The sequence below is a fragment of the Falco peregrinus genome, chromosome 1, assembly GCF_023634155.1.
Source record: "Falco peregrinus isolate bFalPer1 chromosome 1, bFalPer1.pri, whole genome shotgun sequence".
Taxonomy (NCBI): Eukaryota; Metazoa; Chordata; class Aves; order Falconiformes; family Falconidae; genus Falco; species Falco peregrinus.
This window is the reverse complement of record NC_073721.1, coordinates 63547096-63574175: the sequence shown is the minus strand read 5'-3', so window position 1 is coordinate 63574175 and position 27080 is coordinate 63547096. Positions and strand designations below refer to the sequence as shown.

Below are 27080 nucleotides of genomic sequence, written 5' to 3'. Positions count from 1 at the left end.
ATATCCAGTGCTCTCTGCCTTGCCAGTCGAGAAGTGCAAATTTGTTTTATACAGCTGCATTGTTACCCTCAGGTAAGCTGGCACTAATACATTTATATTTGTACAGCTGTAAGCCAATGTACTAAGCTGCTTCTGAGTCGAGTCATCCCTAAGGATAAGGAACTGAAAGTCAGGAGATCTGTCTCATCACACACATTGACAGTTGTGTCAGTGACATGACCAAACCCCCCTCATTTCTCCCTCCAGTAATTCTGCACTGTGTCGTGCTCGATGGCTGCAGAGAAAGGATGACAACTGTACAATTACAATCTGTCAGTCCCTTTCTTAGCCCTTTTGTTAAACATGGCATGAGGCATCTGAAAAGCCAGCCTTAAAACTTCACCTGAAATTGCTTTGACAGAGTGTTTTATTAGGACACAGAGGACAAGCTTAAAAGCTGAGCTCCATACCTGAACCAGTAGCAACAGCCAAGTTATTCTGAAGTGAGGTTTATATCTGGAATTCTAGAAATTGTAGAATCATTTTAGAAAAACATCTTAGATTTGCAGTGGTTGGGGTTTTTTTTCATTTAAAGTCAGTCACAGCAATATGAAAAACACAAGCTAATTATGAAATGTTATGTGTTTCTAAACTCACATACTGTCACAACTTGTTTTGTGCTTTCCAAAAGCAATTTTTGACTAAGAGGGAGACCGACTGGAATAGTGTCGCAGAATACTTCTTAATAAGGGCAAATTAATTTTATTCCATGGAAGCGGTGCCACTTTGAAAGAAAAGATTTATTCTTTTTCTAAAGAAAGAGACTTGCACTTTGGAAAACCATAACCATGGACAGGGTTTTTTGCCACATTTGTTCTTTAAAATCTTACCAGTTGACTTCGCTCTATAACTGTTCTAGGTTCCCCAACACTAACTCTTGGAACTAGTAAAAGAGCATTTTCCCCTGCGCTGAGCCAAACAACTGTATCAATCTCAAAATGCAAGACAAGCAAAACTAAACATCTACAAACGTTTAGGTCCTCCTTCAGATGCTCCTGCTTTCCAGATTCCTGGAAATGCTCAAATTCCTAAATAATGTAAGGGTTTTTTTCCCCTAGAAATTTGGAATTTGGTATCTTATGCCAATAGATGCAGACTCACAGCCTTTCAGCTGCAGGAATTTCTCAGAGATCTGTTTATGCTGAAAGACCAGTGCCAGAACTGTCCCTAACATGCAAATCCTGTAGCATCCTGAAAATCAACTCGTTGTTTCCCAAGCTGAAAAATGTTTCCTTCCACATGCATTCTACTTTTCTTGAGTGTTTGTTCCTAATAGAGTGGATTGGCTTTTAATATGCAGATTTACCTTCAAGCACTCATTCCTCTCTGATGTTTTGAGGACCATTCCTTGATCCTTACACTGTATTACAATCAAACTTGTTAGGATCATTTCCTATCGCAGAGGACTTCACATTTTTCTGATTTTAGGGCAGCATCATAGTCTAGTTTTCAGCTGCTGATCTCATGTTGCATGTACGTCCTATTTTCAGACAGAACAACATAAAATGGTTAAACCGAGATTTGCCTTACTGTGGGATAGCCTCCCAAGGAACATGGTAGGACTCCAAGTTACTTGAGCCTTTTAGAACCAGACAAAGCTCTTGGGAAGAAGCGGGGGGAGCTGGGGAGGGGGTGCGTGTGGAACAGATGATGTAACAGATCTTGCCTTGCTCTAATTTTGGTGCTTTGCTGAATACCTCATTGAATTTAAGAGTGCAGCTAACACCGATACAAGTATGAGACTGCGAGCTGGAGACCCATTGTGTAACAAATGCAAATGTTGTGTCACCAGCTGACTGTGATCATTTTACAGATTATGTAATGTTTGTGATAGGAACTTCTGAGGGACCCTAAAAATCTCATTTTTCACTTCTGCAGTATTAGTTTGATGAGTTTGACTGCCCTGATAGTAACTATGAGAAAAATCAAATTTCTTCTTTTCCCAGCAAAATGAAATGAGGAAGAGGGCACCACAATGCATCATTTCTGTGACTAAATATTTCTGTGGCGTTGCTCAAGAGTTACTGCTTCCCAGGGAGAAAGCCATATGATTTCACAGCTGTCAGTTATCTATGCATATAGCTGAAAAGCAGAAATATTTTGAAAGAAATATTTTGCCTAGCATTTACTCAGGTTCAGGCAGAGAATTACAAGAATGTCCTAAATGATTTCCACCATGAGGCTTACAATGGGTGCTTTTCATTTATATATCTCAGGTTTTGACCTTTCTTCTCACCTTCCAAATTCTTTGCCTGTGTTTTCAGCCCTGTTTCTTGCTATCAGTCCCCCTAATTTCTGCTCCCTTAGTAACATCTTCATTTTTTCCAGGACAACAAGGGTCCAGCACCAGCCTTGGTTTTCTTTTGAACGTGCTTCCTATAGGATAACCACTACATGGCAATTGTCTTTAAATTACTGTTCTTTTAGACTGTGAGCGCTTTGGGACAGAGACTTTCTTTCAGAGGAGCCTGCACAAAAATACTTTAGCCTTAAGGTCAGAGTAAGACAGCACATCTCTCTTCTAGGCCCCATCCTCTCCAGTCTCACAGCACTCTGGAAATGCCACTTCGCAAGCCCTTTTCAAAATGTGTTTCCAGGCAGCCTGGCCATCAGCCTGGGTAATTATCTAGTCAGCAGTGCAGCTGCTTCAGCATGGACAGAGAGACAGATGATTTCCTAACAGTGTGGGAGCCCCAACAGGAACACGGCTGGGGACGCTGAGCCGTCAGGACATTGCTCTTCACAGCTGCCTGCACAGGAAACAGATTTCAAATGTCTCCATCCTTCTCACACACCAATCTGTCTGTCTGTACTTGGCCTTCATACTCTTCCCCTCCACATCTGGCTATTTGCTGTTGTTCTTATGTGGGCTCTTTGCTACTGAAAATGAATAACTGCTGTCACCACAGGCTTTCCACTGCGCGTGTCAGTGTGTTGTGGTTATAACACAAAGTCTCCAGCTTTGCTGCCACCCACAGAAAAAAAGACATGGCCTGTGGATTAATTGAGAACAAGAAGGCTGAAGTTTATCCTACCTTTTGCTGTCAAATATCCCTTAGAGTAGAGGGCCAGAGACAAAAAGCTGTCACCTCTTCTGCCCCACCACCTCCCCTTTAGAGGCTGTCAGTTGCAATGATCTGGCCATTTTTAATACAGGGTCCAGAACAGGAGCGGGACTAACTCATAAACAAGGATTTTAAAGTATCAACATCACCATCACCTCCTTAGGGTTCCTGTGTAGTTAGAGAGTAACAGCCTCCCACACAAGAATTACATGGAGTACATCCTGATCTGGCTGCCGGGGGAACCATCCTTCTCCAAGAATCTCAGTCAGATGTTAGAAGTTAGTGTGTAAATACTCCCACAGTGGCACGGATCACTTAGGACAAGCCTTTATGCTGGCACAAATTAGTGTCTTCTTCAAAACTGCAATGCTTTTGGAAAGACTCCTCTGATCACCTCTTTTGGATATCCAAGACCTCTGCCTACAACCTAGCATCCCCTGTGACTGAAACCAAGAGGCAGTGCTTCTGCTAAGCACATACCTTAAGACTGGGCCGCATCCCTTTAAGGATGGGAAATCAAGTAATAGACCGTGAAATTAGTTTTACAGAAGTCTCTTTGTTATGACTAGCTTTGTTTAGGCTGAGAAAATATTTTTCCCCCCATTTAATAAGAAGGTGCACTTCAGAGTTTTCCAGTCAACAAGGACATCACAACATCAGGAAGAACATACAGTGTCAGAGTAACCAACAGCTCCATTTGAAAAAGTATGTGGCTGTATGAATAAAAGTAAGGATTAAATTTAGTAATAGAGAGGTAGAGCACCTCAGTTTTACAGATTTAGTTACAGGTGCTCTTCCTTTTCTCCTCATCACCAGGATCGGTAACATTTACAAGTTAGAATAGCCAACAATAAAGATAAGATGGTGTTAAGCAGATCTTAAGAGAAACATCTTTCTGCTTGAAGATTCACCCACTTCTCCTGCACAAAGGTCTAACCACCATCTCAGACTAGCCTGTAGCACCCATAAAAAGAGCAGATGGAAAACTCCTCAGTTTTACCCAAAACGCAACCCAAAACCACCAATCCAAGTTTTCTGACACAAGTACTGTTCATGTCACGGGGAGTATCTGATAGACTCAGTGAGCAGAGTAAAGCTGCAACTCTTTAAACTACTTTAATAACTAGTAATGAAGTGGAATTAAGAGCAAATCTCAATTTAAACATGAAAAAGTAAACTAATGTTTTTTTGAGCAATTACTTCGTAGCCTGATGTGAGGAGGGACAGAAGTCTGTTTGTACAGAAAAGCTAGAAGTTCATGTAGTTCATTATCTGTTAGCATAAGCTGAAGAGGCAAGCCAGAGCCTTTGCATGTGTGTTTAAATTATATGAAAGAACTTTTACATTTGAAGAAAAGTGCATGCAGTCCTGGAATTCGGCTTAATTTCAGTTGTCTTTGCAATTATCCAGCTGCTAAATCATAGCATGAAAGGACAGCAGAAAGTACCGATGGGCACTGGCACACTAGTTGTTAGTCTCGTTAAGCTTCTGGCAAAAACCGCATGGGGACTATGAGCAGATAAAGACTATGAACACGGAGGTCAGTGATCACCGTTCTTTCCGTTCCAGATTAGAGGGACAAACATGGTTCAGACTGTTCAGATGGCTGTTCATACCTGCATGTAAGAAATGTCACTACTGAAAACACAACTATGCTGTTTTCCCATGAATGCATTTTGGCAGTCTCCAGGGTCAAGGCATAGGTGGAATGAATCATAGAAGCCTTTCGTTTTCTTCATGAAAAGAGAAGTTCAACCCAGAACAAAATTATGAGCCCTTTTTGAAACTCTGATAACATCAATTGTGTTAAAATACAGTACAAACTAGTCAAAGTTCAGCTTTTCAGAAATCAAAGAGCAAGGAAAAAATCCTGTAGCCTCTCACTGTATTCTGTTATGTTACTGCATTTTCATGCATTTGCCTCACCTGCTTGTGTGTTGGTCGATGAAACACTGGTCCATGGTGCATCTTCAAACTGAACCCAAGCACTGATGGATGACGACAGATCAGTGCTGGGACACACATGGTTCCCAAGCAAAGCAGCATCCACCTTGGGTTGGTCAGCTGCATCTTCTAGCTCTGTGTGGGAGAGGTCTTGACATTCTCCATCCACGTTGTGGTTCTCTTCTGAGGAGGTTTCTGAGGAAGAAAAACATTTCTCCAGAGGCTCCTCAGCACTGCCTAAAATAGAGACAAAATAGAAAGATAGGTAGGACTCACCGTTACTTCATGGGGTTTTTTTATTGAAATATCTAAAGTTTTCCATTAAATGTAGGTAGAAAAATTTCCTTCAACTAAGGCAGTATTTAGACTAACACTGGGTATAGTTTTACACTCGACTATAATAGGTGCGACTTCCTCTACGATTGGTTGGATACTGCCTTGAATCTCAAAGGACAGATCCAAACCCTGTAATAGACCTATGCTAAGGAAATCTCACATTAAAAGAATATTTTACATTTTTGGCCCAAATTCTATTACATAGGGACAGCAGGAGATAATTATACCTGTGCACATACTGCTTCCACTTAGAAGACAAGCTCTGTGAAGCTAGATACATGACAGCAGATGGTCTAATTCAAACAAGGTCTCACAAGGTTCAAAGAAAATCAGATAGCTTACCTCGGGGGGTAACAGGGAGGAGCAGCTCATCAGCGAAGGACACCCACTCAGACTGGTGGGAGGCAATGACACTAGACAGAGACGTCATATTCGCAGCAGGCTACTCATCTTCACTTGGGGATTGTAAGGAGAAAGCAGAATGGAAGAGGTACGGTGAAGATGAGCCGCTAAGGGAAAACACCTCCTTTGCCCTTCCTTTTCTTTTCAAGTGCTGTTAAGATAAGAAAGGAGTAAACTATGTCTTTCAGAAAATTAAATGGGAGAAATGAGTGCCACCATTTTAATAATACAGAATACTAAACCAATTTATATACCACAGGCACAGTACTGTCAAAAGTACTGCCACCTTTGAAACAGGAATGTCACCTGCATCCAGGAGGGCTACACTTGAGCAACTCTTTGATTAAAGTACTGAGGGTCTTCAGACATCCTCATGTTACAACAGTCGAACACTAAAAACAATGTTTTATTCCTTATTCTGGGAGCCATGCTTCTCATAACCCCAGCAAGTGAGGTGATGAGGAGATTCTCCCAGTTTTAGCAAATTTGGTTATGATGTAACTCAATCCCATCTCCAAGACATCAATCAGCATGTCCTTGCCCACCTTGCTACTTAAAATGTCTGATCCTTCTCAAGGGCAAGCAATAAGCTGCATGGCTCATTACCAGTAATATTAATGAAGCTGGTTCCGGGATGGGTTGCCCATGATTCTCACCATGATCTGGGTATGAAGGGATGACCCTCTCAGCTAGCTGCACTTACAACTCTGCCCGCATGACTGGAATTTCACGTTTTCATTTTAAAAACCAGCGTCTTAGATCTTGTCTGGAGGTAAGCATGATTTTGCTGTTGCCCAGCAAATATTTTCACATGCACAGCAACTTTAATTAGCATGCACTCCAATAGGACTTACTCCACACAGATCTAGGAATCTGCTAGGTGGAATGGGGCACTGCAGAGTGCTCTGGTTGTTGGCCAGTAACTGGGAAGATCAGGTGCAGGGAGAGAAATTCCCCCTGACAAGCACCCATGACTGCCTCAGATTTGCAGACCACTTAAAAACTCTCAAGAGGACTATTGCCTCCTCCTAGGGAAGCTGTGAATTCCATCCCCTATTATCTCAAGCATTGAAGCTGTTGTTGCCATGGTATTCAAGTACCAGAAAATACTAAAACTCAGACTTGGTTATTTTCAAGAGCTTGAAGTGGCATCTCTTGGCCTGCTGTCTCTCACCTAACTAAAGGTGGTTTTGGGAGTGAAATCATGTTGGTGTACAAGAACGAATACTTCACTGAGACTTCTCTTTACCCTACATTAACAACATTTAGGTCCAAAGAGCAGACTGATATTTAAATGCATTCACTCTTTAAGAATTTTCTGCAGGAAGTAGATCATTAAATGGCTTCCAATATGATTATTCTCTTCAGGGTCACAAAGTTGTTAGTCTGCTGAAGGCAGGTCAGCAAATAAAAGCTGCATGAAAAAGCTGAAAATTTCAAAAGTGTGAAGTCACAAACCAGCCTGACACCCAGAGAGAATTCACGGGTTCATGTTCATTGTATGAAGATTAATCTTTTCAAGCAGAATCAAGCAGAAAATGTACAGTTTTCTGCAAATGCAGAAAAGGATTCCTGAAGACAATCCTGATGGTGAAGTGCAATTTGCCAGAAGATTGAGCCCCTCTCTGTAGACTTCCCAGAGCCTATGGCCACCCCACAGCCAGTCAGTCACCTTGCATCTCTTTCCCTTGTTACACAACCAATTCCCAAATGCTGGAGGAACAGCTGCATTGAACCTCATCCCCTTTTCCTCCACTCCCACTCCTTCACGTGGTGTGGGCAGACACCTTTGCGCGCCTCGCACAGCACCCATTTTGGGTGCTATTAACAGAAACTACAAAGCTAAACATTGAGGCAAGCTAAGAAAAAAAGAATAATCAGATGTTTAGGGTCACTTGGATACCATAGGAGGGATGAAGAGGATGACCTCGGTAACTTGCTTTCTTCTGTGACCAATTAAACTGTTTGTTTTGGGCATGTTTAAATATCTGTAACCAAGCCTTCTTTTCCCAAACAACTGAATACTGACGTCTCCTTTCTCCTGGAAAAGTCCTGACAGAATCATGAAATGGCAGGAAATGAAAAAAGAAAACAGTTTATTTTGCCCTTAATGCACAGGGACTGCAGTAGAGCTCCTTTTCTTTAAATGTCAAGGGGAAAAAGCCCCATGAAAAGCAGCAAGAAAATGGCCTGCCTGAGTTGTTCAAATATGTGGGAAAATTACACTATTATTTTAGGATGAATTTGCTCTTTTACCCTACTGCCCTGTGACAAACTTATTTTTCTAAATCCACTCAGTACCAGACAGCAAAACATAACACCTTAACGTGGACAGTGAGAACCACGAACCCAGACAAGCATCAGAGCACTGTGCAGTGCAGCACAAAGCACATACTGCAGCTATACAACTTCCCCACAGCTGGAATTTTCTACAGACTTCCCAAGTTTGGTAAATAAAAGATTGTGTTGACTTATCAGGGTTATCACAACTTTTAGACAAGCAGTCTGAAAGAAAGTCAGCCTGAGTAGATCATAATGTCAGAGATGCTCAGAATAGAGGCACTCTGAGGATGCATATATTAGGATAAAAAAAATAATATTTAAAGGACAGACTTTTGCATTCTGTCTGCTCTCACAAAAAAGCATCAATCCCACCCCCGACCTAAATGTCTGTACAGAATTATGAATCATGTATAGCTAACTCCTGTGCAGACTATGTGGAAAGGATACAACTTCACCCCCACATTATTTTTCACCTCTCTTCACTTTCCAAAATCCTCCTTAGAAAAAAGCCTAAGCCAACCCCACTGTGAACCAAGGAGCCTTACCCAGCACAATACCAACAGCATCATGTATTCAGTTAACACAACTGAATCTGCAGAACTACTACAAAAGTACACGTCTCCAGACTCGTACGTTTGTACATCTCCAGGCTCCATATTTGACACTGTGGATAAACCCGAATCCTCTCCATAGCAAAGCAATCAACACCTGCTATTTCAACACTGCATTGAATATTCTGCAAGTAAATTCTGAAATCTTTCTCCCTGTCCTTCAGACTTCTCAAACATCCATGGCTATTCCTAAAGAAATAGATTTCAGAGCCTACAAGTACTAAGGGAACAAATGGACCCTCTGTAGTCCAAGTAAGCTACAGTTAAAGCAAAAGTTTATGCTGTAGAGCCCAAGCAAAAGGAGGCAGAAACACCTTTCTTGGAACAAGATATTCCTAGGCCAGGCCAGCATTACATCTTTCTACATTAACGGGATTTGGATCTGTTTAGATTTTGTTACTTCTGGATTTGTATTATTAATGTGCATTAAACTTTTGGTGCTGATTTGGTTAAAAACAAAAGTGAACTAATTTATCAGAGTTTTGGTAAAAAAATTGTGAATCAAAAGTTTGTTTGTTACTATTACACAGTAAATACAAGGCAACGCAGATGTCATGCATGTTGACCCCAACGATCCCCACCATCAATTCCAGTGCAGTGACTTGACCATGAGGCAATGAAACTCTTAAAGAAGCTGAAATTTCTGCTTCAGGTGTCCCTTTTTTACATTACAGTTTCACAGTGGGACATGTAAATCTGAGTGACAAGGGGGTGTCAGTTATTTACAGTTCTCCAAAGGGCAGAGATCATAGGCATTTCTTCTTTGTACAGCTCTACTCCAGCAACAGATGAAAAGATGTATCACCACCTTTCTCCCTTTAGTTTGCCAAGCCACATGTGACACAACTATCTTGTGCCAGAAGTCTCACACTCAGCACCTTGTACAATTAGCCCTCTCTTTAGGTGGGACTTTTACACACCAGATGAGTACAAACACCAGCAGTAGTAACGGCTCACAGCACTGCTGTGAGACACTTCAGAAGTATCTGTATGGAACGGTTTTTGTAAACATACCATTTAAAGTATTTAATTACTCATGTTTGGATGGCAAACTTGAACATTGTTTCTCAGTATATTTCAACTCAGTTTAAAAGAAACAGCTTAGCACAGTTAACCATTTTAAGCACTAAGGGCAATTTCTCCAATTGCTTCAAGTTAGATACATATAATGCATGCTGCAGTAGGCTTTATGACTGCTGCCCAGAATCAGAGATTACAGTTGCACGGAAAAACAGAAGGAGAAAAAAATAGAATAAAAATTGAGCGGATTAAATTCAGGTTTTGTTTTGCAAATGTAGGCAGCATCAATAGCAAGTTTGTGCTAAATTTATAGACTAAGTATATTGCCTTACGTGGCAGCAGCACACTGGAAAAAAATCCCATAATCCATACAGTGATACTGGTTTTCTTGCTTATACATGCCCTTAAAACCCTAGGGACCTAAACATTAGTTGGTTACTGTACTTTGCATTTGGTTATTGTAGGAGACGATGGAAGAGTAAACAACTAGACAAGCTGTTAAGTTCCACATAGCAGAACAAGAAACTAAGACAAAGGGACAGTAAAAAATGAGCCTCTGACCATGGCTTTTGTTGTAACAATCAAGTTTCACTAACACCAGGAAAGTCTCAAGGAAAAATATGTAATTTTATCTTGATCACGTGTTTGGCAAACCTGTACAGACAAAACAAAGTAGCATGAACTGAGGAATGATTGCTGCCTTGGGCAAATCTCCAAGTGAGAGAGAGCTCACAGCTCTTCCTCTCAACTTGGCGTGTAACAAGCACTGACCATCAGCACATCATGACCTGAATAATAAACAAACTCCAAACTGGAAATCGGTTCTCAAGCATCAATAGAAAGTCCCAAGTACTTCAGGGTGCCACAGCAAAAACAAACCCCAGTGACAAACAACAGGAAAAAAAACCCAAAATTTGAGAAACCCAATGAAATAAAGGAACTGGATTTGGATTTTATTATTATTTCTGAATTTAGGCTCAGGCCTAAATGCCTGAGCTAAGATTACCTTATGAATGACCTAGATGATGACAGGAATGAAGTCATATTCGGTTATTCAGTTATTGCATTCTTAATATTGTCAGTCCTATTTTTTCCATGTGTACAGTTCCCCCAGCTTACAAATTGCCCCAAGAAAACCTCTGGTAACATCAGGTTTTAGACCTTATACTGGTTGTAGCTACTTTGATTCATATGTGCCTTTATGTAAACTCCATGACTATAGATGTAGCTTAAGGAGCTCAGTCGCTACCTGGTGCACGTCATGCTCACTTGCATGAAAGCTCTCAATATGTAAGGAAGAACCAGGGCTCAAAGGGACATCCTTTGTGAAACTCCTGCAGCCTCTCTGGAAGCAGGGATGGCTTTGCCCATTACAGGTTACACCTAAGTGTATGGTAACGAGAGCTTTGATAGTGCTCTGTCCTCCAAGCCTGGTCAAATCCACTTTGTGCCATTACCAGGTAGGTCATTACTGCTGTCCCCTGGCAACTTCTGACAGAGATGGAGTGAGGCAGAGTGTGGTAGTAACAGTGCCTAGAGCCATCTGGCATGCTGGACGACAGAAAAGGGGCGAGGGTCTCCCTGAGCACAGGACCCAGTGCAGCCACACCAATTAATGGCCATAACCAATTATTCCAACAGATATGATCTGTTTAAATCCACACTGCAGGTCAGTGGCAGCAGCAGCGTTACAGCTGACGTGACCTGGAATGCCCTTATTTTCTCTAGGCCACAAGAACCCAACCACAAGTACACATCCCAGCTTTGCTAGAAGCTCACATTTCCTGAGAGTAAGAGGAGAGAGCCTGCAGGGGATGTGTTGGTAAGAAAGTGATAAGCATCTCCCTCAGGAATATTTGTGTCAATGCTACTATCTGAAAGGTCAACAGCTGCTGTTTTCTCTATGCCACAATTTGCCTGCCACAGAAGCTCCTCTGTTTTCCAGACAGACACAGGGAGAGAGGGAAAACACCGAAGATGTTCTCCTGCAGGCAGTACCAGGGTATTTAGGCAGTTCAGAAGGCAATGGTCTCTCTCCTTCTGCCAAGGCCATGCCTCGGAAATACTTCATGGGTTCTGGATGCCTCCTAATGACAGCTGGTCAGACAAGATCCTGTTTAGAGGGATTCAAAACCTGATACTGGAGGAAAATTGTACAGCCTCTTTCTCTATTCCTTGTACTTCCCAAATTTGAGAAAGGTAGAAAGGCACTATAAAAGAGCAGCAATACAGGAAAAGAATGGGAATCTCTTTTTTTTTTTTTTTTTTTTTTAATTAGAAGTAATGTATAACAGGCAGAAACCAAGGAAGCATGCCAGACAAAATGTTTGGCAGTGATAGTTCACATCTCCAGTCACATCAGGAAAGTAGAAGCTCTACATTTCAGGACTACAAATGTAGCTCACTGTGGGTCCATGATGCATTCAAAGTGTAACTGAAGCCTCCAGTCATGCATTAAATCTTGAAGGATAATTTCCCAAACTACCAGCCTTCCAACTCAAACTGAGGCAAAGATCAGTCAAACACTTCTCTTACCATATAGAGCAACAGTGCTTTAGAACTAGACTGGGAAAAGATCACTGAGGAGGCAACATGCATTGTTTAGCAGAACATTTGCATCTCTAAAATCTCGGCTTTTTTTCCTAATCAGTATTGCACAAATAGGAGAAAAAATAAGCAATACACTAATTTAAGGGCTTGACTTCCAAAAGAAAGTCCCATTAATTCAGAATCACTTCACAGATCATTTTTTTCCTTGTTCAGCAAAATCCTGTTGGTAATAACAATAGGCAACAAGAAATCTAAATGCAGTACAGGGGAGGGAAGTTGGTAGCATCCCCTTAGGAAAGGGTGGGTGCACGATCGTCACTACTCCTTGTCTTCTCAAGGCCTCCATGAGGCAGGACTCCAAAGCAGCATCCTGATCCCAGAATTCCACACCTGACCATTACATGTGTCACAGCTTTTCTTTGCTTCAGGATGGTGAATTTGCAATAGTCACAACTACTGCACAACGCAATGCTACAGTAAGTGACATTCCAATCCACAGCATGGAGAAGAACTGGGTTTAAAAACTGGCTGCTTCTTTCAAACCTGAAAAAGTGAATCATACAAGGAACATGTTTTTCAGAAGAAAGCTCCCACTGAGCACCCTGGTTTGCACATCTGATATCGATGCTTTCATATGTTCTTGTCTAAATCGTGCACAGACAAGCCAATCACATGTATTCCATTTACCAAACCCTCCAAAGCTATTGTACTTTACTTGCTGTTGTGATGATTATCAAGGTGTGTTTTTTGTTATCTCACTGACATAAAAAGCATAACATTCTACAATTAATCACCCTTGAACCAACTATGTCACTGCAGCCTGGCATCACTGAAGACAGCCATCAAGAGGTGAACCCAGATCACAAAGGCTTGTTCATATCTATCCTTCTTCTAAACCACAACTAATGACAAAAGAAACAGGGAAGTGAGTGAGCGATCGTAAGTTTACTGGAATATTATGCCGGATGATAAACACTCTTCTAGTAAACACACATCCTGGCTTGTTTGAAACGCCATCCTGTTCTGCCAGGTACTAACATTCCAGCACTGCCTGTATGTGTTGCAACAAATCACTGCTTTACAAATATTCACCGTACAACTCGAAACCAGATCCTGCCTCCATTAGTAAAAAGAGAGCCAGCATAATTCTTCCTATGCCTGAGGACTGGTTTCAACTGCACAGATGAAATCAGGGCTTTATCTTCTGAATTACAACAAAGTTCATGCTAGAAGTTAGGTGAAAAATCTGCACTGAAAATGGAGGGCATAATTAGTTACCATCAACCAGCATCAGTTAAACTCATTTTATACTAAGAAAGCTGGGGGGAGGGGAAAGAAAAAAAAACCACCACCAAAGAAAGAAAGAAGTCAAGCCCTCAAACACTAGTTACATTCAAGACAAGGGAGAAACTGGATTCTGTAGACAGAGATGCTTCACTGGAGGCTGTATGCCTACAGAGAGGATAGGCATTCATCTAGCTGAGCTGTGAGTACGCACAAAACGGGAGAACAGATTCAGAGCAGTGAAAAAACCACAGAATCCAACTGTGAAAGCATCAGGAAGACAAGGACTATTGAGGAAGTGATGCAGCCCTGAAAGAGCGAAAAGAAATTTTCCTGTGCTGAATGTCGGCTGGAAAGGGAGATTAGGAACACTGAGCAAGAAAGCAGTTTTCTGTTCAAGCCTTCTTTGTATTTCCATATAACTAACAACCAATATATATATATATGTCTAAATAGCTTCTATATAACTGTACTTCTATGTAACATCTTTATAACTTCTAAGCTGTATCAGCAGCACCTTTCCAAGGAATAGATTTTAAAAAGGGATTTTCATTATATATAACAATCTAAAAAGATCTCCCTTATAAAGGCAACCTTAAAGTGTGAGGCTATCTCCCAGTTTAAGGAAGTCCTGCTTGATTATTTAAAGCCAGACAAAAAAACAGTACTCTGGAAGAGGTATCACAGGGAACAAGCCTGCCCTGGCAGAAAATTCCTTGGATGATCCAACTGGTCTTTCCTCGTTTCCAGTGTCTGGGAGAGTCAATTGAGATTATGCAACATAGTGTGACACCAGGACACTGCAGCCCTTCAGGGCAACCCACAAATATCATGTTTGTTGTCACTCTCTATTTTAGACACTCTAAATATAGGCCCATTAGACTTGATGGTGCTGTTAGTTCAGCATGACTACCCCTGTTTCAAAAGGATGAGAAGCAACCCTAGAAAAAAAAAAAAGCTTGAGCAAAGACTGAATTTAAAGGGACACAGTATATACATATATATACACATACTACTACAAAAACTATATATGAAATAGAAAAAAAGGTCTTGACAAGTCAATTTCATACACAGTACAAAATAGTTTGTTTGCAACACTGTTGTCTTTTGTGTCTAATTGTATTTGTCTAATTGTCAGAACAGAGTAGGAATGCACGGTATACTAGCATGATGTAGAACAGAAGGTATGAGAAAATCCTTCATTTTCTGTTGTTTGGGTTTATAGTTTTGTTTGGTTTCTTTGTTTTTACTAACACAGGCTAATAAGTGGTGTTAGTAAAAACAAATCACATCTCGTGCCAGAAAAAAAGCAAACCTGTTTTGTAGTGTTTCTGTCAGCAGGTCCATACCTAGAGAGCAGGGTTAGTAAGATGACAATAAAGGTAATATTCATTCCTGAGTGTTGCTTGCTCATCTCTGGAAGTTCACAGGGAACAGAACACAAGAGGTGGCTTTCCTCTGGTGCATAGAGGGAGGGCTCTTTGCTGAAAACAAAGTTCAGAATACTCTGCTTTCTAACTACCAACGCTTTGGCATCAACTGGTTCAGCAAGCAGCAGCTGCTCATCTTTATGGGACTACCCCACTGACAGCTAGCTGTGCCCGTCAGACAGCAGGCAACCTTGTACGTTCCAGAAGAGGAATCCAAGATACATTGCCATCCATCTACATGAGATCATGCAAGTGCTGCTGGGGTACACAGTGAGAAGCAGACCCCTGCGGCATATGGAGGCAGCAAATCACTCATATTTTGTTACACACTTGGTATTTTGCTGTGGAAGCTACAAGAGGAGCCATGACAAGTCTGAGTATCAACAGCAGGAAGCAAGACCAGTTGCACCTCATGCTCAACAGCATGAAATAGTTAATACCAACATTATTGTACTGCTTCTGTGAGATGTTAGTCTTTTAATCTGACACAAAAGTCCAGATACAAAGCATTCAGGGTGCTGACAAATATGCAGTATCATACATTGAAATTCATATGAATCAGCTCCACAGAGTGTATCACAGTCCTTGGTTTCACAGTGCCTGAAATGGCTCAGTTAAAGTCACTGCACCAATGCACTCGTGAGGCTATCAACCAGCAGGTCATAGAATGATTAAGAATTCAAAAAAAGACATGGACAATGGCTAATCACTCAACAGTTGGGGCATATTGTCAAAGTAAACTGTCAAAACTGGAATAGCAAGGAGCACTGCACAGCAGGTACACCGACGGCTGTGCAGACACGCTGGGGAGAAGGTGCCCCGCAGACCAAGCTGTTTGCTGGGGAAGCTTCTGCGAGGGCAACTCCTCATATACCTGGCTTGAGCCAGTGGTACATAAGTGCTGTAGGTGTATGTACTTGCACATGGTACATAGAATCTAAACCTAAACAAACTGCTATTTATAGGTGAATGAAAAAAACTCCAGTTTTCACACAGAAAAAGGAATGTGATTTGATCTTTCAAAATCCCATTTTTTGAGGATATAGAATAATTTAGCTGGCTACATCAAATCAGTACTCTTAAAAAAACCCCAAACAAATAACAAACAAACAAACCAAGGCAAAACCTACAGTGAGACATTTCACTATTGTTTCCTTCTCAGACAACTAACTACAGTTTCAAATAGCAGACATTTATTCTATCATTAAATCGCGTACAGTTTAACTGCATTAGGTGACCAGCTACTGTATATATCTGGAAGTATGCTCTACTCACCTACACTTCCAAATTATGCATGTGGAAACTAAAAGAGTAAGACAAAAATCACATGGTATGAGAAATGAACTTATGAACATACTCAGCTCTCAGCTGGACTTGGGTAATGCAGTATCTTTTCTCCCAGATTTTTAGACAAGAATTTCGTTCACGTTACATTTCTGAGTGCTGTCAAACGTTGTGTAATCCAAAGCTAATTTTCTGTAAAGGAAAGCACCAAGTCTGGTTTATGCTTCACCTGTTGTGTGTCATCCATGTGCTTTAGTAGACTAAAAACCCCCCAAACCCCCCCAACTCCAGCCCTCCCTTTCCCACCCAAGCCCCCAGAATTTTAAAGCAGGGTTACTGTTGCCTTGAAGCCTCTGGAGTCTAGTCAGGAAAACAAAGCAGAAAGAACATTATGAAGACTTCACTCACGTCATTGAAAAATCGGTATAAAGCACTGCAGACAGAGACAGGTGGTGGGCACTCCAATAAATACTGGCAAGACCTTTTTTCATTAAAAAGTTTGGAAACCAAATATCCTTCTCTACCCGTGCCCTCTTACATAAGGCAGGGCTGCATGTTTGACAGCATGGCTGCCTTCTGAGCCCGCGCTGGAAACACAAGTAACACGGTCAGGTCACCCCACCTCTCCAGCCAACCCCCTGTAGCTGTAAGCGACCATGGTTATGCTGCTCCTCAGCCCACAACATGCCTCAGCTGCGCAGCATTGTGATATGTGGAAATACCAGTTCACAGCAACATTAACGCAGCACTGCAGCTCTCTTGCCAGCTCTGGGGAAGCTGAGTCCAGCTAACCTTTGGCAAAGCAGACAAATTTTGGAAACGGGATACAGATAAGTTGACTTTAGAATATTTGGGATATTTACCTCCCTCTTTCATAAAAGCACAGACCCACAGAGGGACTGGGACTTTCTGTTTCTGTTACCAGGACAGGCGGTGACTCACTGTGGCAGAGTTGTAAATCTGACACCAGCATAATTCACACAGACACAAACAAAAGCGTGTTTGTTACAAACTACTGAAAATTAGCAGAATTAGAAGAATTTCAGGGGGTTTTAAGACAAACTTCCTGAAAAGAAGTGAGTATTGCTTGAAAGTTAGGGCCTGTTTCAGGGTCACTGAAGAGCTTAATGCAGCTGTTTCAGAGCTGCAGCTCCTAAAGATCTGTGGTCACCCTCAATCAGTCTTAGCTCCAAGCATATTCGTATCAATAACCTGGACTGAATACAGGGAGGATTTGCAATCTGAGCACACATATAGTGTGGTAAACTGACACCGCTACCTCTGTTCAGAGAGACTTCGACAATTAAACTGCAGAGGTCAGAGATGAGTTACTTAGGAGGGGAAAGCCCAGATCTGCCTCATCTTATTCTACCTCAGTTTTATCCCCTTCAGTGACATTAGATATTCTGGCAGTGAATATCCCCCAAAAATCCATACTCCTATCAGCTAAGAACTTACTCCTCATGCTGAACTCACGCACGTTATACTTTGGAAGGATGTTTAGGAACATGCACCAGATGTTTCCACCACATATAATTTTTATACATGGGATATGATTTTTAGCCAGGTAAACATCAGAACTGCAGTGAACAGGAAACAGCGCTGCAAGGATCAGAGCGAAAGAAGCATTTTTGGTGGTAAGTGTCTGTCCTCAGAGGCAGCTAGCAATTAAACAGCAATTAATCATTAAACTTCATAGGCCAAATTCTTCCCTACAGCTGTTCCATTGAAACCACTTCATTAGAAAATAAACTGTCCTTGTGCTGTGGAGCTTGACCAGCTCGAGTTTCAGTTATGCAACTAGTAATACCTTTTCTCATCATCAAAAATGCTTGGCTGTGCTTTTTCCATGTGTTTCCATCACCCACACAACCACAAAACCACCATGCAGTTCTGTAAAATGGTACCTTCTGTTCACAAGAGGCCCCTTGTTCAGATAGCAAGAGAAGAAAATTACTGCATCGTATACCCACCCCTGTTTTCAAAAGTAAATTAAAGATAATTCTTTCATTTCATTTCACAGCTGGCAAACCCAAGAGCCCACAGAGAGAATTAGTTTCTATAAATATTCATGTCTATAAACGCCAACTAAAACTTGGCCTAAGAGTGCAATGAAACAAGAAACACAGCTCAGCAAAAGACATCCTTTCTCTCCAGCTCACCAGGCAGGTCTGCTGCCCTTGGACCAGGAGCTCCACTTCGAATGTCCGCTCCAAAGCACGCTGCCTGCTCTTCAAATATTAGGATAGTTTTGTGCTGCTAGAGCACCTTCGTAGGCTCCTGAAGTGTACTGGTCAGTTCCATCCTCTGTTGCAAGCCGAAGGAATTGTGCCAAGACATTTAGTTCAGTTACCTTAATAAAGCAAGATGAATCACATCTCATTTAACACCGGAACCCCAGTTAGATATCTGAGATAGTCACCTGATGCTCTGTTTATAGTCAACAGAAGGAACACACCACCTCCGGAGGATCCTTCGTCTGATCTATTTTCGAAAGAGGTGAATCCCCCTCCAGAAAGACTATAGCAATTAACATAGGCTTGCATGTCTTTTTTCACACCAAAATTAAGGCAACTGAATCACAGCCAAAAATAACATTAGACCTATACTCTACTTCCCCTTTCACCAATATGCTGTGCTAGTCTAGATCCTCCCCTCTTCCAGGAAGTCTAACTCCCCAAACTCTACAGCGCACACTCCTGATCCCACAGAACTTCTATGCAGGGATATATTGTTATTGCCAAATCACCTACACAGACACACACACACACTTTCAGGTTATTTTCCCATGCTGCTTTTTGGCTCCCTCGTTCGGTACTCCTGGGGCTGCTATTTGTTTCTTTCAGGACTCTTTCTGAAGAGTTTCACTTTGTTCTGTCTTCCCGGCAGGAAATGTCTGCAAGAATTAATATTCAAGATAATTTGTTGTATCTTATATCTTGTTGCATTTTATGCAACAAAACACATCAGTGGGATCACAATGTGTCTATCCCACGTTCCCTGTCAATATCAAGCAGGGAACCACGCCTTACTCTGCAAAGAATGAACAAGAGACACTTCAGCAGTCGTTTGTTACTTGAGGACTTATTTCTCCTTTCATACAAATGCCCCTGAGCAATATGAGATGAAATCACAAAGTGCTGAAATGGCACAACTAATGAAGATATTCCTATAGCATTCATCTTCCAATAAATAAAAATGTAAATTTCAGGAAAGCCTTACACACATTTCTAGGCATTTCACTGCAGTAGACTGACAGACCTTAATGTATCATTGCTGAGAAAATATTTTCATTCATTTTAGGAAATATTTACTGTCAGAAAAGTACCTGTTGAAGGGTTTTCAGGATGGGTAAGCACAAAAGCTCTTTAATGTTATGCTTGCCTTTCATGAACTGTATCTCTATAGAACTGATATTTAAGAAACCTATATATTTCAGTAACCTACTTTCTTTATGAGTATTTTCTATTAATAAGGCACTATTTATTCCCGTGGTTATCCAAGGGACACATGCATTGATGCCTTCTCTCAACTTTTTTAACATCACGCTATGATGTTTATATTTTCCCTTGTATCTTTTCTGTAAATATATACCGAAGATTGTTACATTTAAAAAATTGGTAACAAGTTGTCAAGATGCTATATCCTAAGTTTACACTAGCAAGCAGTGCAAAACCTTACCGATACGAGCAGAGCTGTAGGGTGAAACACCTGGCACTAAGGGCAGAGCTTTCACAGCACTTTTTTGTGGCTTTTACTTCCAGTTATTTCCAATCTCATCCTGTAAACTGAATTTGCATTAGCACTTGGAGTACATTAAATGAGCTCCTGGAGTTCTTCTGACTCAGTTTTATCCCAGACAAAATTAGTTTATGTGCTCTGAGATGCAAACTGAAGTGCAGTAAGTGCAAATGATCAGAACATTCATTTCAAGTGCGTTCCTGCTCTAACCAATGCACTAATGTATTTGCATCCGTAGTTATTCAGAAAAGAAGGGAATCCTGAAACCCTGATGCTTGTCCCCTGCTACCTCCACAGGACCACATTTTCTCAGTTTTTTCAGTCTCAGTCTCTAAAATTTTACACCCTTGAAGTCTGAAAGAAATAGAGCCTCCCACCCCATTCACCTTATTTGCACATTTAGCAGATGGTAAAAGTTGATGGCAGAAGTCAAGATGTGATTCATAATCCCTACCTGGGAAGCAACCTTATCCATACAGACACCTTCAGATGGATTTCTGGCCCTGTTTAAGATCCTCGCTAAACTTTCACCATCTAAAAGAGGCAAAGATTTAACCCCTAATGTTTCCAGACATATCAGCCGAGCTGTAAGGCTTCTAGCTATGTTTCCTAGGACTCAAATTCATCTGGTCACAGTTACAGCCATAGTCCTGAAGACACCACATGCTCATACTCAATGTATACAGACAGGCATAGCTTCCTTGAGGTTAACCACTTGTCAAATTATTACATCCATTAGTAGAATTTGCAGTCCTTTAAGAAACCACCCAGCATGGTTGGACTCCAAAGAAAACGTATTAAGAAATCAGAGGACAAGAAAAAAATTATCTAATTTTGCCACTGAATAATTTATGATTTTTTTTTTTATAATGCAACTACCCATTCAGACAAATTGCCCAAGAATTGCCTTCTGAAGGCTTTCCTTTCCTAGCTGACTGCAGAGTAAACTTAAGTAATTAGCTTAGAAACATGCAACTTTCAGATGGCCAAGATTACCGTAGAAGATTGCCATCAACACACGAATCATTATAGTTCTATAGCTTATTTTCTGTTTGTTACTTTTTCTAGCTTTCCAACTTTCAAAAGGAAAGCTAACATTGTTGCAAAGCTTCTGAGGATAAAACCTTTACTTTCAGTCTGCCTTTAAGAACAGGGCTTTTCAACAACTCAAAATGCACTTATTCTGCTAGTTTATTGGCAAAGATCATGACAGGTGCTTTGCCCAAAGCCTCAGTGCAGTGCTCGGGCTAAAAGATGCATGAAGAAAGGGTACTACCAGGAGCAAAATGTCAAAGCAGAAGAATCCACAAGCTGTGATCTTGTAGCTGATGCCACCTTGGCAACTGCCTCATTGACTGGAAAAGTCACCATTTTCACAACACTGGCAACAGAAGCGTTGCAGAGCAGAACATCTTGAGAGATTTGTGACACACACAGATACCATTTCTCATCTTCATTTGCGGATGCTGACTTCAGATAGCTGAAAATAAAGGACTCTATGAACATGATGTATTCAGCCCACTCATGGTATGGTTTTAACCCTCTCAGAGTCTGGGTTTCTCAACCAGGGAACTGTACCAACTGCTGATTCTTAACAAGATAGCTGCAAGGTAGCCACAAACAAGGACTGGAGATGGGGAGTTCGCCACTATTGAGATGTAGCTGTTGCTTTGTTACTTTGTGTCCCTTGGACTGTTATCTAAATCAACCACACAGCTGAGTTATCAATTATGCCACTGATGTAGCAAGGGATTCAGGGAACTCGGGTAACAGAGAGATCGGCTGTTAAAGACCAAGGTATGCTGTTAAGTCCTTAATGATAATTAAGGACATGAATTGTGAGAGAGCACAGCTAGTCAGAATTGAGATACAGTGCAAATTGCAAGAGCAGGAAAAAAGCTGACTTTTCTCTCTACTGGAAAGTTTAATGGTCATGCTCTTGATGGCATTCATATTTTTAAAATAATTTAAAAGCTACAACTATAAAAAAGCAGCAATCACTAAAGTTGCCAGCTGTACTCCTGTATCTAAGGAAACTCTGCTTGGGAGTTACTGCTACTTGCTTTGTACTTGAGATCTGCTTAGGGGTAACATGAAAAGCCTTTACTGTTATACCAAAAAAGTCAAAGATTTACCTGACAGAAGCATGACATAACAGATTAAGCATAATTCACGGTGAATACAGCTTTATGTTATAATCAATCAAACCTGAAAATTCCTGGAGAAGAGAGAACCTAGCCATTTGGAAACTAAATAATTAGGAAGGTCATAAGTGTTGCATAATCCCATGTAATGCATCTCACTGGAGATGGGGAAAACCACTCTCCAAGCTGCTTCGTGATAACACAAACTTGGCTTACCAACGTAAACGTGTTTATGTGGAAAATATTAAGGCAAAGTTCAGAGCTCGCTTGTCTGCACGTCAGAAGGTATGTTTCAATCATGTCAGCAGAGAAAAAAATAAATAAATAAAGGAGAAATCAGTCATGTGTCACAATTAGCAAACATAAACATTTTGCAACCAACCTGTAGCTTGAAATTTACTTGCCCAAACTAGTAAGTTTACAAAACGCACGTTCCATGGCAGACAAGAATGATTCACAGCCGATTCACAAGAAACGCAATGTCTGCCCGGTTTTTGCCTTGACAATACTAAAAATGCCCTCACACCGATACTGTGGAGTTGTTGCCAGGATAATTCCCAGCGAAAGGCGCGACCAAGCCGGGGAAGCGGGGAGCTGTAAGGCATCGCCCCGGCGTCTCAGGCACCCAGCATTATTTTTTTTCCCCCACTCGTTTCTCTCTGAAAAACTGAAGTCTGAAAAAGGATTAAACCATGGGGGAAGAACAAAATAAATAAACCAGAAAAGCTGAGTCTGGTCATAGGCAATTAGTTAACGAGACAACAAAAACCAGCAGAGAAAAGCCGAGCTGCAGCACGGAAAGGGTATTTCGCCCACCAACCAGGCAAACTCCCAGGGAAGGGGCTGCCTGGCCGTACAGCAACACAAAAACGCACTTTGCACGGAAACGTGCCGGCTGAGCCTTTTAACCCCCAATTTTCACAGCGCAGACACACGCCCACCAGCCAGAGGAGCGGCGGCTCCCCCTCGCCCGGCGCTATCCCAGCCGCAGAAACCCGTTTCACAACCGGCGCGATTCCGCGGACTGGTGAAAAGAAAACCCCAGCCCGGAGTGCCGGCGGGGAGGGCGGGGGGGTAGGTGGCCACCGGCAGCTTGCACACGCCGTGACGGCCCGTTAACCCCTCGGCGGCCGCTGCCAGGCGGGGAGCGCTGCCGCGGGGGAAGATGGCCGGGGGTTGCTAGGCTGCCTGCCGTAAACAGCCTGCACCGCGCCGGGCGCCGGGGGAGGCTGTGAGGGCCGGGGGGTGCAGCAGGGGCCGGCCGGGAGCCCCGGCCAGGGAAAGGCGCCGGAGAGCCGAGGCGAGCCCCCAGCGCCGCAGCGAGCTCCGCGAGGGGGGCAGGCTGCAGCCCCAGCTCCGGCACCTGCCTTCGCCTCAGCTTCCCTCAGCTCCGGTCGCCCCCCGCCCGGCAGCCCCCTTCCCCGGCTGCCAGGAAGGGAAGCGCGGGGCCGCGCACCCCCCTCCCCCGCGGAACCTACCTGCGGAACCGCTCCGCGGGGCGACGCTGCCGCCGGCCGCGCTGGCGGACAGCGCGCTGAGGGGAGGCGGTGGCGGCCCGCCCCCCCCCCGGGCAGCGGCAGCGCGGGGCCGCCGCCATTGGGCGCTGCCCGGCGGCGCGGGGCCACGGCGGCGCCCCATTGGCCGGGGGCGGCCCGCGGGGCTGGGCGGGAGCGGGCGGCCGGCGCTGAGGGAGCCGCGGCGGAGGGCTGAGGGGACGGCGGCCGCTCCCTCGCCGCCCGCCTTGGCCCGGCCCGGTGGGGTCGGGGCCTGCGCTTACACACGCCCGAGTCAGCGCTGTCGCCAGGCTCAGGGACAGCCGCCTCGGAGAAACGCAGCAACGTGTAGGTGAAAAATTATAATGCGAAAAAAACAATCATTTTGCTGTGCGTGTGCGTGTGCGTGTGCGTGTGCGTGTGTGAGAGAGAGAGAGAGAGAGAGAGAGAGAGACTCAACCGGCATTTTCATAAATAGCGTCGTATTTTTCTAAATTTGTTTGCATTTATTTATTGGCAACTGACCATTTTGTGTTCCCACTTTCAATAGAAATTAATAGGCGTCTCCATCCTTCCCTCAGACCCTGATGAAGCCCACAGACCACCAAATACCCCCGTAGTGCGTATTAGTAGTTGATTTTAACTGTTAATGTTTAAAAAACTAACTGCCATGTCTGTAACCCAAACCATTTTCAAGCCGTAGTAGCATTATATATAGTATACTATATAAGTAGTAATACTGTAGTGGTATTACAGTATTGCTCTATACTATAACATACAGTATTACTAGCAATGTACATCTAAAACACTACTCTTACTTCTGCCCTCAAAGATCTCAGGCTGCAACTTGCACATGCCAAGATATTTATGGAGGCTTTAATTTCTAACCCTACTACAGCTTCAAGGCTTCTGCTGCCAGGCGGGCTGTGGGGGACAAACGCGTGCATCACGCCTACGATGGCGAGCGAGCGCAGATGGGTACATACGCACCCGCACCCTCGGCACATCAGGGAGCGACTCGGGATTGCTGGGGAAACGTGTCACCAAAGAGCTTCCTAGAAAAGTGAAGCCTGCAAGCTGAGAAATGTTAGTAACCTTAACAGCTGCATGCCGTTATCGTAACAGCCTTAATTAGTAGTGTGGGCTGACTGTCAAGGAAAAAAAAAATGTACACAAGTGTATCTCTTCCAGGTGAACTGGTTAGAAAGTGCTCTTGTAAAACACTGGGAAAATCTCAAATGGAAAGCGCAAGATAACCACGCCATTATAACTGGTGACACACTCGGCTGCTGCGCGTAGCTGGTTCATCTGATTTTGTCTTGACGGAGCTTCCAAAGGGGTCTGAAGGTTTAGAATTGGTGCGTGCTGATCTGCGGACATGCATGAAGCAGCACACCGCCACCGTAAGGAAATACCAAAGCCTCCGGGATACGAGGCAGGGGGGGGGGTGCGGGGGGGTGGGGCGGAAATCTCCACTGGCACAAAACACTGACACGAGTGCCAGCTAGAGGTGGTTGCGAGAAGATAACACACAACTCAAAAACACTCCCCAACAGTAGTCGTAGGTCATGCATAGTGTTATCCAGCAGTATAAAACGCCGATTTCCCAAACCAAACTAGGGATTCAAGGCTGGTAGCTGTACTCATTTACACGTGTAAAGGTTAACTACAACACAAGGACACCGGGTAGTTCTGCTCAAGTACAACTGGTGTCTTTGTTTCTTCTCATAATTATTTTATGAACCAGGAGAACTACAGATCAGTTTCCCAGTTGTTTCCCTCTATCTTCCCCATCTTTAATAAATCCTGCATGCAGGATAACATCATCGACCTCCACTGTGCTGGCCTGGGAGAGATCCTGACTAGAAAAAGACTCCAAGGCCATCAGCCCTTTCCTGGTTTCGGTCAAGTCCTGAACCCCATTTCTTCTTTTCCTTTTTTTCCCTCGTTTATTTTCTGAATAGCAGCATCAGGATCAGCCATTACAGAGTAACTCTTCCCAACAGCGCTATGACCCTGTAGTCACAAAGGCAGCTACAAATGCTGTCACAAAACAGTCCAACAGTGGCAGTGGTTGCTATATCTTGCATCACTTAAGCATACAGTATGAAATTTCATCGATCAGGTTGTAATTAAGACTCAGCACCAGAAATACAAGTTACGTTTTCCATCTGTGCTGTCTTTTTCCCCACCAAGCATGTTGACTAATAGCCTTTAGATAGTTTAGAGGTTTAGGAAAGGGATGTTTCTTCATTTAAAAACTCATTAAAGGCAAAAGGCTTGCACATAATGTATTGCTCTTTTAGCACTTTTTCCTCTTCTTAAGCTGGCTGTAAGCGCTAATTACTTTTGCTGATATTAAGTAAACTGCAGTTGCATTCAACATCCTTTCAAAATGGGGAGGGGGGGGGAAGATGATTTAGAACGTTCGGTTCTCTTAAACTATTTATTCCATCAAAGTTATTACACCATTACCACAGCATCAGACAGCTCTGTTTAACATCATTATTATATTTGGACTTGTAAGAAATGTTTACTTTTTTGTTTCTGAAATACTTTTGCTATTAAGATCTAGAATGGAGGAGCTAGCATACGACAGATTCTTAAGTTTTCCTGAGTCTTCTCAGAATTAAAAACACAGAGAACACTTTTGGTCAGCCCTGAAGCAGTCAGGCAGTTGGACCAGATGATTGTTGTAAGTCCCTTCCACTGAAATATTCTATTCAGAATATTGAATATTGTCAGAACGTTTCACTATTTCAGTATTCTGGCATCAAGAGTCAGAAACAAAGGTACTCTGTTTCAATGCTTGCACATTAAATTTCTGGTGGAAAACTGCTATTCATACAATAGAAAGGGAAGCTAGAACATATTCAAACTTCGTTCTCCCCAAAGTAAGGAGAGGAAAAATTATTTTTTTAAAAAAAATCAAATACACTCCAGAGAGTCTGGTTTGCCCACTTCAAATATTTTGGATTTAAAGAACAAAAATTATGTCCCTCCATTTTCTAGAATATGACATAATGGTGCATATTAACCATAAAAATACAGCCTTCTATTGCAAGTATTCTGACCTATGTTGAAAATATATTTATGATGGGACTCTAAAGGGTTCGAGCATGTGAGATCATAACTATAAATACAGGTACTGAATAACTAAAGGCTAGAACAATCCTGATTTTAATGTATTTTGAATATAGACATCACCTGACTTTTTGTTCTTTCAACTTGACAGTTAGGGTTTTTAACGTTAATATTTCATTATAAAGACAATATCAATAATTCATTACATCTTGAGAAACTCTTAATCATGCTACCTTATTCTAACATGAAACAATGATTCTCATGCAAGCTTTACTGCAGATTTAACTGAAATCATCAGTTAACAGAATTCAATGTATTTCATTGTATTAAATGAAGTGAGGAATCGTGATTTAATCCTTCATGATATCGC

General features: G+C 42.4%; 1 protein-coding gene across 3 annotated transcripts in view; it reads right to left on the bottom strand.

Moving 5' to 3' along the window:
* Positions 1 to 23767, bottom strand: part of STON2 (stonin 2) — a 76312-nt gene extending 52545 nt beyond the window's left edge. Inside the window, exons 1-4 of one of the 3 annotated variants that reach the window (XM_055792627.1) lie at positions 23612 to 23633; positions 16322 to 16440; positions 5727 to 5937; positions 5031 to 5285 (exon numbers count right to left, since the gene is read on the bottom strand). In XM_055792627.1, the coding sequence (XP_055648602.1) occupies positions 5031 to 5285; positions 5727 to 5814 (343 nt within the window). In that variant the 5' untranslated portion in view covers positions 5815 to 5937; positions 16322 to 16440; positions 23612 to 23633. Of the gene's footprint in view, positions 1 to 5030; positions 5286 to 5726; positions 5938 to 16321; positions 16441 to 22349; positions 22371 to 23611 lie in introns of those variants that run through there. The other 2 variants (XM_055792623.1, XM_027779214.2) reach the window with 2 other exon arrangements.
* Between the last annotated feature and the right edge of the window lie 3313 nt (positions 23768 to 27080).